The 13390-nt window shown below is 60.0% G+C and overlaps 1 protein-coding gene across 6 annotated transcripts in view; it reads left to right on the forward strand.

Annotated features, from left to right (window-relative positions):
* PLEKHM2 (pleckstrin homology and RUN domain containing M2) overlaps positions 1-11843 on the forward strand; it is a 49133-nt gene extending 37290 nt beyond the window's left edge. For 3 of the 6 annotated variants that reach the window (XM_030942253.1, XM_030942254.1, XM_030942255.1), the window contains 13 exons: positions 2364-2592; positions 4062-4880; positions 5127-5196; positions 5315-5405; positions 5714-5778; positions 6147-6235; positions 6839-6971; positions 7613-7803; positions 8273-8338; positions 8970-9129; positions 9411-9590; positions 9672-9788; positions 10872-11843. In XM_030942253.1, the coding sequence (XP_030798113.1) occupies positions 2364-2592; positions 4062-4880; positions 5127-5196; positions 5315-5405; positions 5714-5778; positions 6147-6235; positions 6839-6971; positions 7613-7803; positions 8273-8338; positions 8970-9129; positions 9411-9590; positions 9672-9788; positions 10872-11009 (2348 nt within the window). In that variant the 3' untranslated portion in view covers positions 11010-11843. The remainder of the gene's footprint in view (positions 1-2363; positions 2593-4061; positions 4881-5126; positions 5197-5314; positions 5406-5713; positions 5779-6146; positions 6236-6838; positions 6972-7612; positions 7804-8272; positions 8339-8969; positions 9130-9410; positions 9591-9671; positions 9789-10871) is intronic. The other 3 variants (XR_004060388.1, XR_004060387.1, XM_030942256.1) reach the window with 3 other exon arrangements.
* Positions 11844-13390: the final 1547 nt, after the last annotated feature.

Consider the following 13390-nt stretch of genomic DNA (forward strand, 5'->3'; position numbering starts at 1 on the left):
AGCCCAGTTGCACTGCTTGCCTCAGGGCAGGGTGAGATTTCCTGAGTTCCTGGAGCAGGATTCCTGAGCTCACTCTGGCACCTCACCCGGGGAGGCTCTGTCTTCTCCTTGGACCTGGAGGAAGGCAGGACTTGGGGCAGCTCCAAACTCTGAGCCTGGGGTGGCCTTCCCCTGGTCTCTGGCTTAGTTACAGAACTGGTGGGCATCCAGGTCTTGACACCCACCACATCTCATGATCTGCCCACTCACCTGTCAGGGCTCCTCTTGGGTGCAACTGCATATGCTGAGGAGAATCACAGGGGCTGGAGCAAGAACACATGGGCTTAGCAGGAGCCTGCTTTGGGACCGAGACACATGGTTTTCTGTATCGTAGAACTCAGGCTCTGGGATCCCAGGAAATCTGGAAAAAGTCCCCAATGTTGCTGGTGTTTTCTGGCAGAGCTGCTCATTGCCTTTAGCCTCCTCTTTTGTCCTTATATTAAAAGACAGCAGACTTAAAAAAAAAAAAAAAAAAGGGCGATGAGGAGGCCAGGCTCACACCTGTAATCCCAGCACTTTGGGAGGCTGAGGCTGGAGGATTGCCTGAGCCCAGGAGTTTGAGACCAGCCTGGGCAACACAGGGGGACCCCATCTCTACTAAAACTACAAAAATTAGCCAGGCATGGTGGAGCTCGCCTATAGTCCCAGCTACTCTGTAGGCTGAGGCAGGGCAGGAGGATCGCTTGAACTCAGGAGGTCAAGGCTACAGTGAGCTGTGATTGTGCCACTGCACTCCAGTCTGAGCGACAGAGTGAGACCCTGTCTCAAAACAGAAAAGGACGGTGAGCTGCATCAGTATACAGCTGCCCGGAGGCTTCCAAGAGGCACTAAGTTGACAGCTGGTTGAGCCCCCAGTGGGGCTGTGGGGCGCATATTTGCCTCTTTTCTTCTGGGCAGACAGCAGCCAACAAGATAGGTATTGACTGGCAAATGGAGCATGACCAGCCGTGGCCCTTGCCATTGACCCTCACCCACGCGGTTTCACCAGCTGGGCCTCAGCTCTCTGCTTGGGTGGCTCCCATCTGCCACTGGCTAAATGGCCTGTGTGCTTCACCTGCCCATGCTCCCTCTCCTGCCCTGTTGCAGTAACCAGGGGCAGATGGCTGGGTGGGGCAGGATGTCTAAGCCAGCTCCCCTCTCGGGGGCCGTGTCAAGGTATGACTCAGAAAGGACCAGTCAGTGAGCTGACGCTTGAATGAAATGGGGTTCTTGGCCGGGCGCGGTGGCTCACGCCTGTAATCCCAGCACTTTGGGAAGCTGAGGTGGGCGGATCACGAGGTCAGGAGATCGAGACCATCCTGGCCAACATGGTGAAACCCCGGCTCTACTAAAAATACAAAAATTAGCTGGGCGTGGTGGCGCATGCCTGTAATCCTAGCTACTCAGGAGGCTGAGGCAGGAGAATCACTTGAACCGGGGAGTCGGAGGTTGCAGTGAACTGGGATCGTGCCACTGCACTCAAGCCTGGTGACAGAGAGACTCCGTCTCAAAAAAAAAAAAAAAGAAATGGAGTTTCAGCACCGCTGCACCACCTTTGCAGGGGCGCCTGGTCCTGCCCCCGAGGAGTGTGTAGGTTGGGGCTGCTGGGGAGAAGCAGCCTGGGGGGCAGCCTCTCAGACCCCTGTCTTTGCCCCTTCACACCTCGTTCTCATTGCCCTGCTCTGTCATCTTGTCTCTACTCTGCGCTCTGGACGTTTCCCTCTGCCCCATGGTTCCTACCCCTTGGGCTCTCATCCTGTTCTCCCAGCCTCTGCCCCCACTCTGCACCCCTCACTTTCTCTGCTGTCATCCTCCATTCTTCTCACTTTGTGTCCTTTAACCTCTGTAAGGGACCCTTCAGAGGACTTTGGGTGCCTCTCAGCCCTACAAGTAGGGTATGGGGCTAACGGGGCTGCTGGATACCCCTGTAGTGGCCTGGCAGGAAGGCTCTGAGGGTAACCTAAGAGGCATCCAGCCTGGCTCCTCTCTGGGGCTCCCAGCCACCCATGGAGGCCTCGAAGTCACCATCCCTATGGGACTTAGCCTGGAGCTTGAGGGTGGAGGCTGCTTCCCCGCGGGGCCCTTAACGCAAACTCAGCCAAATTGTCGTGAGCTCTGGAGGGCCCCCAGGGGTGGTGGAGATAGTGGTCCCTCCAAGTTGCTCCTAAAATACAAATCCCATGTCCTGTTAGGTTGGGGCTTCTACTCGAAATAGGGTCACCCCGGTCAGGTTTCCCTGGGAGGAACTGGCCAGTCTGCCTCCCTCCTGGGCTAACGCATGCTCTGGGGGTTGGGGACCCCAGGGGGTGCCTGATAGGGTGTCTCCTGCTTCCTTGTCCTCCCAGATGGAGACCTCACAGACACGGTCAGCGGCCCCCGCTCCACAGCCTCTGACCTGACCAGCAGCAAGGCCTCCACCAGGAGCCCCACCCAGCGCCAGAACCCCTTCAACGAGGAGCCGGCAGAGACCGTGTCCTCCTCTGACACCACCCCCGTGCACACCACCTCTCAGGAGAAGGAGGAGGCCCAGGCCCTGGACCTGCCAGATGCCTGCACGGAGCTCGAGGTCATCAGGTCAGCGGGGAGGGGCCCAGAGAGGAGCTGGGGTCCTGGGGTCCAACCTGTCCACTCCCAGCATCAGCTATTCGTCCAGGGCAGACTGGGACACCCCCCGAGGGCAGTTGCACGCCTTCCTGGAAACCCTTCCCACCTTTAGGAGGTTCTTTGAGCAAGAGGAAGTGGAGGCCTGTCCTAGTCATCTCGGCTGCTGGAATAAAGCACTGCAGACGGGCGGCTTCCACAACAGACATTCTTACAGCTCTGGAGCCTGCAGTCCGCAGTCAGGGTGCCAGCGTGGCCAGGCTCTGATGAGGGATTCACAGATCTCCCTCTTCTTGCTGTGTCATGGTGGGGAACAGAGAGAAAGCTCTCTAGAGTCCCTTTTATGAGGGCGCTCATCCCATTCCTGAGGATCCCACCCTCAGGACCTCATCACCTCCCGACGGCCCCACCTCCTGATACCATCACATCAGGAGTTAGGATTTCAACATAGCAATTTGGAGGGGACACACACATTCACTCCACTGTAGGGCTCAAGCCCTTGGAAGCCAGTGGCACAGGCAGCGACTGCGGCTGGCGTCTGGGGCCATGTCCAGGCTGCCGGGGCATTTGCTGGGTCTGCCTAAGATCAGAAAGCACCTTCAGGCTGGACTCTTCCCAAGGGAGTTCTTGGACATTAAGATACAATTTCTGAGATTCATTGAAAGAAAAGTATCTTTGGCATATGGGCAGGACATGGAAAGGAGGGACGTGGTGGGTGGCCAGCAGGGACTGTCGACCAGAGCCTCCCCAGCTCTCTGACCTCCCCGACCCCTTCTTGAAACTTCACACTGACTAAGAGAAGCCCTGTGTGCATGTCAGACTGCCCAGGCTTGCTGGCCTGAGGTGGGGGATTGCTTCCCGGTGACTGGAGCCAGGAGGCCACCCCATGGGCTGGTTCCAGTCCACAGCAGCATCATGCTCAGACCTGGGGTCCCTTAACTAAGCCCGCTCCAGCCAACCTGGAACCAGAGTGGGACCCGGAGCGTGAGTCCAGAAAGTGCTGAGTACTCTCTGGGTGATTCCTCCATGATGATGCCCAAGGGAAGTGAGGTCAGCTCAGGATCCACATCCTAAGCGGGGCTGAGTGGAGGGGGCATTGCCTGACCAGCCATGGCCTGGTTTCCTTTCCTAGAGTGCAACTAGCTCAGCTGTTCCATTAGGAGGAATCCAGAGGACCCACTCTGGGGTTCTTTTGGCCGCAGCCATCTGTGCCCAGCCCGTGCTACCCCCACCCCACCTCTACCAGCAAAGGGGGTACCTCAGGGCCTGAGCCGCCGTTGTCCCCTGAGCCAGTGCCTCCACCCAGCACTGCCTAGGACCACTGACACGCTAGCTGTGCCCTCAGAGGCTACATGGCCAGCACCACCACCGTGACCCACCCTGGTTTTCCTCAGCACTGGACTCCTCAGGTGTTAACTCTCTCCCCGTCATTACTGTACCAGAGTCACCAAGAAGAAGAAAATTGGCAAGAAGAAAAAGAGCAGATCAGATGAGGAGGCGAGTCCACTCCACCCCGCCTGCAGCCAGAAGAAATGTGCCAAGCAGGGGGACGGTGACAGCCACAACGGCAGCCCAAGCCTTGGGCGGGACTCGCCAGACACTACGCTTGCCTCCCCCCAGGAGGAGGGAGAGGGGCCGAGCAGCACCACGGAGAGCAGCGAGCGCTCCGAGCCTGGCCTGCTGATCCCCGAGATGAAGGACACCTCCATGGAGCGCCTGGGGCAGCCTCTGAGCAAGGTTATCGACCAGCTCCACGGGCAGCTGGACCCCAGCACCTGGTGCTCCCGTGCTGAGCCCCCAGACCAGTCCTTTCGGACCGGCTGTCCCGGGGGTACCCCGGAGAGGCCACCGCTTTGCGACTTTAGTGAGGGGCTTTCAGCCCCAATGGACTTCTACCGCTTTACCGTCGAGAGTCCAAGCACTGTTACATCAGGTGGCGGCCACCATGACCCTGCAGGGGTTGGCCAACCGCTGCATGTTCCTAGTAGCCCTGAGGCTGCTGGCCAAGAAGAAGAGGGAGGAGGAGGAGAGGGACAGACGCCTCGGCCCCTAGAGGATACCACGAGGGAGGCTCAGGAGCTGGAGGCCCAGCTGTCTCTGGTCAGGGAGGGGCCTGTGTCTGAGCCAGAGCCTGGGACCCAGGAGGTTCTCTGCCAGCTCAAGCGAGACCAGCCCAGCCCGTGTCTGAGTAGCGCTGAGGATTCTGGGGTGGATGAGGGGCAGGGGAGCCCTTCGGAGATGGTCCATTCCTCGGAGTTCAGGTAACAAGACTGTGCGGCTGGCATGGGACTCTCCCAGCCCTTGAAGCTGGGGACACTGCGCCTCTGACCTTCAGATAAATTAAGCACTAGGAAGACCTAGCCTGAATGAAAAGGGGTGTGAACCTCCCTCCCTAACTTTGGCTCCTGGTGGGAGGTGGAGGCACTACCCCCTGGCTCTGGGGTGGGGTGTGGCCTCTCCCACCTCTGCCTGCCTGACACCTCGCCCTCCTGACTTGGCCCTCACAGAGTAGACAACAATCACCTGCTCCTGCTAATGATCCACGTGTTCAGAGAAAACGAAGAGCAGCTGTTCAAAGTAAGTCCTAGGAACTCAGGAGCGAGCAAGAGACCACAAGGGCAAGGCGGGATGGGCCACCGCCCCCGCTGGAGCGGCAGGAGCCGCCTGCCTGACCCCTGTCTGCTTCGGCCCCCAGATGATCCGGATGAGCACTGGGCACATGGAGGGCAACCTGCAGCTGCTGTACGTGCTGCTCACAGACTGCTATGTCTACCTGCTCCGGAAAGGTGCCCGCCGCCCCCGGGCAGACAGTGGGTTGTGGATGAGGCTGACTCTCAGCCCATTTTCCCCAGTCCCCTTGCCCTCTTGACTGCCTTCCGGCTGCCTGGCATGCAGTGATGGAAAGGCACCCCAAGGAAGGTGTTGCCGGCAACCCTGAGACGTGAGCCTGGGGCTCCCTCTGTGAGAACACACCATCCTTCTGTTGCAGGGGAAGGAGAGCCCCCTAAGAGAGGGGGCTTTGTCTAAGAAAATGGGGTAGGGGGAGGGAAAAGAGGCCTGTGGGGATAATAGGCCTTGGGGTCTCCTCTCTCAGGGGCTACAGAGAAGCCATACCTGGTGGAAGAGGCCGTTTCTTACAATGAACTTGACTATGTGTCGGTGAGTCCAGGCCCCGCAGTTGCACGCCTGCTGTACGTACAGGGCTTCTCAGGCCACTTACCCATAGAGCTGCAGGGTGAGGCATAGCCCCTTTCTCATATCCTGGGGTTGGGCACCAACTTAACTCTCAGAAACGCTTCTGTACATGATGCTGGGGGTAAGAACCCAGCTTGAGGTCGCCTCTTCCCGTGCTAGATTTCTGACCACCCCTCCCTCACTCGTGCCAGCCCCTGGCCTCTGGGGCTTTACTTGGTGGCGGCCCGGGGTGTGCTTCTTCCTTCCCAGCAAGCGCTCAGCCTGGCCACGCTGCCTCCTCCACCAGGCAGCAGCCAAGCCCCAAGTGCATGTCAGGGTGTGGTTTCTGGTAGGTTGGCCTTGACCAGCAGACGGTGAAGCTGGTGTGCACCAACCGCAGGAAGCAGTTTCTGCTGGACACGGCTGATGTGGCGCTGGCTGAGTGAGTGGCGACCCCGCCCCTTTGGAAGTACTGGAGAGTCCGAAGCTGCCCATACATAGGTGTGGGTGCCCTGGGGGTAGGGGATGGGAAGTGGGAGATCCAGGATGGGAAACCAGATGCATTCCCTCTGGAACCTGCATCTGCTCAGAGAGGCAGGCAAGTAGATGAAAATCACGGGACTCATGTGGTCAGCCCAGGTGACCTCAGCCCCTGGCGACTCTTGGGGGTGCTGGCATGAGTTGTCCAACAGGAAGGAAGGCAGAGAGCCATGCTGCTGGGCAGGTGTGCCCTTGAACACTTGCATCCTTGTCCTGGCTCAAGGTCCCACCCGTTCAAGTCCTGCCAACCCTCCTTGTCAGTCTTCCCTCACTGTCAAAATCCAAGCCCCTTTGGCCACTGAGAACGATCAGGCCTGTTCCAGTTGTCATTTGATGACCTTGGACCTCGTCATTGCCGCACCTGCCACCCTGGTCACTGGTTCTAGCCAGGCCCCTCCCCCAAGTTTCTGTGACCCCCTCCAGGCCAGGAAGGCTCAAGACTAAGCCCTGTCCAGTTGTGGCCCTGTTCTCAGGCCTCTAACCACAAACCCCACTCCCTGTGTAGGTTCTTTTTGGCTTCTTTGAAGTCAGCCATGATCAAAGGCTGTCGAGAACCACCCTACCCCAGCATCCTGACAGATGCCACCATGGAGAAGCTGGCACTGGCCAAATTTGTGGCCCAAGAATCGAAGTGTGAGGTAAGAACCTGGAGAGGAAGCTGGGTGCAGCCCCTGAGAGAGCAGAGCAGCAGCATGAAGGTTGGCATGAAGGTGAAGGGATGCACATAGATGTCTTTGCAATTTCACAATCGCCTACCTGGGTGGGACGGGACGGGGCTTTCTCATCCTGGACGGGAGGAAGGTCATGTCCACCTTCCTACTTGGGTTGTGTCCTAAGGTTAAAACACCCTTGCTCGGCAGGGCGTGATGGCTCACGCCTGTAATCCCAGCACTTTGGGAGGCCGAGGCAGGCAGATCACCTGAGGTCAGGAGTTCGAGACCAGCCTCCCCAAAATGATGAACTACACTAAAAATACAAAACTTAGCCAGACGTGGTGGCGGTGCCTGTAATCCCAGCTACTTGGGAGGCTGAGGCAGGAGAATCACTTGAACCTGGGAGGTGGAGGTTGCGGTGAGTAGAGATTGTACCACTGCACTCCAGCCTAGGCGACAGAGCGAGACTCAGTCCCCCCCCCCAAAAAAAATAAAAAATAAAAATAAAAATAAAAACCCTTGCTCTTGGCTACCCCAGGTGCTGGGCCATCAATGAGCCCAGTCCGGGCTCAGCCACCTGCCTGGCCCAGGCCTTACTTGCTTTGTTCCCTGTCTCCCCCACCCAGGCATCTGCTGTCACTGTGCGCTTCTACGGCCTTGTACACTGGGAGGACCCCACAGATGAGTCCCTGGGCCCTGCCCCCTGCCACTGCTCACCCCCTGAGGGTACCATCACCAAAGAAGGCATGCTGCACTACAAGGCAGGCACCTCCTACCTGGGCAAGGAACACTGGAAGACGTGCTTTGTGGTTCTCAGGTGGGAGCCCTGGCAGCTCCAGGCCTGGGGCTTGGGCCCTGGGGTGGCTGGGCAGTCAGGTCCCCAGCGAGGATCTCTCCGCAGCAGGTCACTTAGGGAGCAGCCTGAGAAGAGGACGCTTCTCTTCCCTACAAGAGCTTGGAGTCGACCTAGCTCAGGCTGTTAGAGCTTCTCTGTACAGCCAGTCATCTTCGGGGCCCAGGAACCCCTGAGTGCCTCAGGGGAGGACGCAGGCTTGGTCCCTCTGATGAACCTTGAGCTGTGTGCCAGGTCTGCTGAGGTGGCCACGTTCCCTGCTGGGCCCCCAGGGCTTTCTTCACCCTCCCTTCCGTAGATGACAGCTCCTGGCCTCCTTTTCCTCAGATTCATGGCCACAGCATGTGCGTGGGAGGGGAACCCTGGGACTTGGGATCTGCCTGGCCCCAGTTCCTGGGACAGGCCTCACTCACCCTGTTTTGTGTCCCTGCAGCAACGGGATCCTCTACCAGTACCCAGACCGCACCGATGTCATCCCTCTGCTCTCAGTGAACATGGGGTAAGTGTCCCGGGAGAAGGGGGTGTATCCTGGGGCCCAGAGCTGCCGTCTCCCTGGTTCGAGATGTCCTCCCCGCTTGGCAGTTCAGCCTCGCCCTCAGCCCCGCCCAATCCAGCGGCCCTGACAGGTGGCCTGGGGCTTCCACGATCTGAATGCTGCAAGGAGCCCACAGGAGGGGATGAGGGAGGCAGCAAGGAGCTCCTGACTTAGAACAGGTCCAGTCTGATGAGGGAGGCAGGCCCTTCCCCAGAAGCTCCTAGCCTGATGGGAGATGGACATTCGGGTAATCGGAAGGAACAGCGGGCCCTCAAGAGGAAGCACGCATGAATGAATGAGGCCGATTCTCAGAGGGCCAGAGGGACAGCTGATTCCCAGCCCCACCTGGCTATGCTTGGGGATTTAGAAGATCTTGGGCATTCTGGAGATGAAAGGTGTTACACAGAAAGGTGGTGGGTGGGGCTCCCAGACTTCTCCTGGAAGCTGGAAGGGCCTGGAGAGCCCTCTGGTATCCTCTAGCCCCCAGGACGGTGGGGCAGACCCTGTGCCGCACACCCTGCACCAACCCTGGGGGCTGCCACTCAGTGCTGCCCTTGCCTTCTCGCTCCTGTTTCACCCTCCTCCTCTGGCCCAGGGGGGAGCAGTGCGGTGGCTGCCGGAGAGCCAACACCACGGATCGGCCCCACGCCTTCCAGGTCATTCTCTCCGACCGACCCTGCCTGGAGCTGAGTGCCGAGAGTGAGGCCGAGATGGCCGAGTGGATGCAGCACCTCTGCCAGGCTGTGTCCAAAGGGGTGAGCTTTGCCTGCCCCCGCTGCTCACCTGACCTGCCTGACCCACCCAGACCCCCAGGGTCCCATCTCTAAACCCATAGTCACAGAGCAACCTGAGGGCCAAGACCTCCGGGGGCAGCCCAGGAATGGACCCTGGAGCTTGGGCATCACTCCCATCCCCACCTCTACTCCTGATCCCTGGAGGGAGAGCAGAAGGGCTGGCTGGGTCCCCTGGAGTGGGGAGTTCTGGTGCAGACCAGCCCTGGAGGCCCCAGCCTGCCTGTCCCCTGCCCCGCTGCCAGGTCATCCCTCAGGGCGTAGCTCCCAGCCCCTGCATCCCCTGCTGCCTGGTCCTCACCGATGACCGCCTCTTCACGTGCCATGAGGATTGCCAGACCAGCTTCTTCCGCTCTCTGGGCACAGCCAAGCTGGGCGACATCAGCGCTGTCTCCACTGAGCCGGGCAAGGAGTACTGTGTCTTGGTGAGCTGGGGGTGGGGGCGGGGATGCCAGTCCTGCAGCAGGAAAGCTCTGACTGCTCACCGGGGGCCTGGCTCTCCCTAGGAGTTCTCCCAGGACAGCCAGCAGATCCTTCCGCCCTGGGTCATCTACCTGAGCTGCACTTCTGAACTGGACCGATTGCTGTCTGCACTGAACTCTGGGTGGAAAACCATTTATCAGGTACCCAGCTGCCCAGGAACCCCATTAGCTAGGGACCCTGTGGAGTAGGAGCCACTCCCTGGGGAGACAAACCCTAGCTGCTCCCAGGACCTGGCCCTGCCTCTAGGGTCCTGGGCACAGCCATGTACCAGGATGCTCCTGCCTCAGGCCTGGGGGTGAGTGCCTGCTGCTCTTGAAACAAACCCAGGAGAGTCCTCGCTGTCCTTACTGCCTCTTGCTGCACCGTCCCCTCCTCGGCTGGCCAGAGGGTGACAAGCCTGCCAGGCTGGGGAGCCCGAGGCCCTCAAGCCACTCAGCACTGCTGCCTCAAGGGCCTGGGAGAGAAGGAGTGGGCCCCGGGAGGTGGGTGTGGGACTCCAGCCTGGGTGGCTCTGCCTCTGGTTTGGACTGGGCCTTGCGTGATTGAGGGTGGCCTGGCAGGAAAGAGCTGTCTGGGGGCAGAGGCCAAGGTGGGCATGTTGGTGCCAGCCCCAGACTGAGCAGACACACCTGGCAGGCACAAAAACTTAGAACCAAAGGGGTAAAACCCTGACTCCTAGTGAGTCTGAGGCCGAAGCTGAAAACAGAACCCAAGAAACTTAATTCCTGACCTCAGTTCTAATCAAACAGCATGAATGGCGGTGGGCCTCCAGCTGCGCTCAGAGGGCGGGGGCACAAGATTGGCAGTACCCTCTTCCTTGCCCTCCAGGCTTAGCGCCAGTGTCGGAGGGCGCTCATGAGAGCCCTGCACAAGTGGGTTTTGAGCACATGCTGTGCTCTGGCCCTGTGGAAGCCTGGACTAGCCGGAGGCAGAGAACAGCTCAGGACAGACCACCTCCCTGCAGAGCCAGACTGCAGCGCCTGCCTCGCTGGGCCTACTGAGGGCTGGGGCCTTCCCAGGAAAGAGGGGGCTCAGCGGGTACCACCCCGTCCTCAGCTCAAGCCCCTGGCAAGAGCAGGAGAAACTGGCAGCGTGGAAGCTGTTCCCAGGGAGGTATGGGAGGGCCTGACAGGCGCCATGGCCAAGGCATAGCCAGGCATGGTGCCCACAAGCCCTGAAGACTGCTGCAGCCCTCATCTGTTCTCTGCACGCCCTCAACACAGGTGGACCTCCCCCACACGGCGATCCAGGAAGCCTCCAACAAGAAGAAATTCGAGGATGCCTTGAGCCTCATCCACAGCGCCTGGCAGCGGAGCGACAGTCTCTGCCGCGGCCGAGCCTCCCGAGACCCCTGGTGCTGAGGCAGAGCTGGTTGGCGTCCCTGGTGGGCAGGAAAGGAAGGCACGCCAACCGACAGGCACACTGTCACGGCTGTCGTCATACTGTCGGGAGCCTACAGCCCACCCCTGCCCCGGGCGGCAGAAAAAACCGAGTGTGGCTTAAGACAGGGTCCCTCCACTCCAGGGATCCAGATCAGGTGCCCGGCACCCCTGGGCATCCTGCCCAACAGGTAGCAAACGGAGGTCGCCGGGGGCAGAGGGTCTGAGCCCTGTGGGCTCTGCGGATGCATGCCATCCTCCCGGGCCTCCGCCTCAGTCTGCAGAACCTCTGCCGAGTGGCACTGAGAACAGCATCCATCTAAGGAAGAACAAAAGAACCGGGAGGGCGGGAGCCCCCTCTTCCTCTCCTGGGTTGGGGGCTGGGGCCCTGAGTGCCCAGTCATCCTTGTTCGTGTTTGAACACTCTCCTGGCCGCGTGGGGAAGCAGGAACATGGGGTGTCTGCGCATGCTTCCTCCTCCTAGCTCCATCACCGCACACACAGCTGCCTGCCTCGTCAGATGCAAGGAGGCGGGCAGCCCTCCCTGGCTGCCAGGAGGCTCTGCATGCCCATGGTCCTGCCCTGCCTCTCCCTTCAACCTGGCAGTGCCTGTAGCACCAAGGAACAAAAGGGGTGGATGGGGTGCTTGGAGAAGGGCAGAGCCCACCAGCCTGGCATCCATGTTGACATCTTCTGACTGTCCCCTGCTTGGCTGGAGCCGGGCCCTTCCCTAGAGTTTCATCCAGAGCCTCCTGGGGAAGGGGTCAGGTGGTTTGGGTTTTGTTTTTTAAAATAAAATAGACATGTTATATTGCCGAGGCTTGTCACTGGCCCTTTTTGAGCAGGGTAGGGGAAGGGAGGTCTCCAAATCCCTTGGGCCCTTTTCTGCAAACCTTCCCCCATCCTGTCCTGTGCCTGACACGAGGGACACACGGGATATGCAGAACCAGATCAGCCACAGTTGCTGGGTGGACTCACTGCAGGCCCTCAGGCCCTGGGATTTTCTCGGCCTGACCTTTGCCCTCCCTCCTGTTCCCGTTTGCTACAGCGGCCAGGGGAGGAGCAGCCACCAGCTCAAGCCCCAGGGTACATCTGCACTACCGCCCACCATCTGCAGCCCATCCCGGGGCAGTGAGTGCCCAAACCCAGGAGAATCCAAGCTTTCCTGCTGCCTCTTGCTGCACCGTCCTCTCCGGGGCTGGCCAGAGGGTGACAAGCCTGCCAGGCCGGGAGCCCGAGGCCCTCAAGCCACTCAGCACTACTGCCTCAAGGGCCTGGGAGGGAAGGGGTGGACCCCGGGAGGTGGGTGTGGGACTCCAGCCTTGGTGGCTCTGCCTCTGGTTTGGACTGGGCCTTGGGTGACTGAGGGTGGCCTGGCAGGAGACAGCTGTCTGGGGGCAGAGGCCAAGGTGGGCATGTTGGTGCCGGCCCCAGCCTGAGCAGACACACCTGACAGCTGGCCCAGGTGGCGCTCTCTTCTCAGCAGGCACAAAGGGCTTCCAAGGGCCGCCTCCTGCCCCACTGGCTGCCTGGCCATTCCTGCAGGGAGCAGCAGAGCCTTCTGCCCAGCCCAGGAGGGGCTCCCCCAGCAGGAGGGCAGGCCTGGCTGCAAGTCCTTACCAGCTGAGGTCACTCCTCAACTCCTACTCACCCAGGTGCCCTGAAGTCCTGGGAGCAGTGAGGGGGGGCATAGGAGCTGGAGGCAGTGGGGGTGGGGGCCAGCAGGCAATGCGGTTGTCTTTTATTCGGCGTGGCACTGACCTAGGCACACTGTTCTCATCGCCACTCCTCCACAGAACCTTCTGGAGTGGATGTCAGTGTCTTCATTTTACAAAGGAGAGAAACTGAAGCTCTGAGAGGAAATGACTTGCCCAGGGTCGCACATAAGAGCTGCACCTGGGATTCCGATCAGCCCCCCAGGGCTCCAGAGCCCTTCTCTACTTCTGACCCTGCTGAGCATGGGCCTATAGATGGTGGGAGCCAGACTGGAAGACTGAGTCCTGGAAAGAGGAAGTCAGTCACCAGGGGCACATCAGGGGCAGAGTGGGACAGGGGCGGAGTTGGCCATGTACCCCATGCCAGGGACCTCCCAGTCACTTGCCCCCTGCCCAGGGCTCTGCCAAAGCTGGACAGGCTAAGCCAGAGGCAAGGCAGGGGTGCCAGCCCTTTACCCAGGGCCAGAGGGAGACCAGGAGGAGGAGCCTGAGCTGGTTGGCACCTTCTCCCTATCCAAGCTCTCCCTCCAGTCCCAAGTGACCTTTCCCCCAGATCCCAGGGTCCAGGCCTGCCCTTGGCTGGCAGGTGTGAGCACAGAAGCAGCTAGGATTGGTCACAGCGAGCAGAGGCGTGTCCCAGGCTCCAGC

Source organism: Rhinopithecus roxellana, chromosome 12, assembly GCF_007565055.1.
Source record: "Rhinopithecus roxellana isolate Shanxi Qingling chromosome 12, ASM756505v1, whole genome shotgun sequence".
NCBI lineage: Eukaryota > Metazoa > Chordata > Mammalia > Primates > Cercopithecidae > Rhinopithecus > Rhinopithecus roxellana.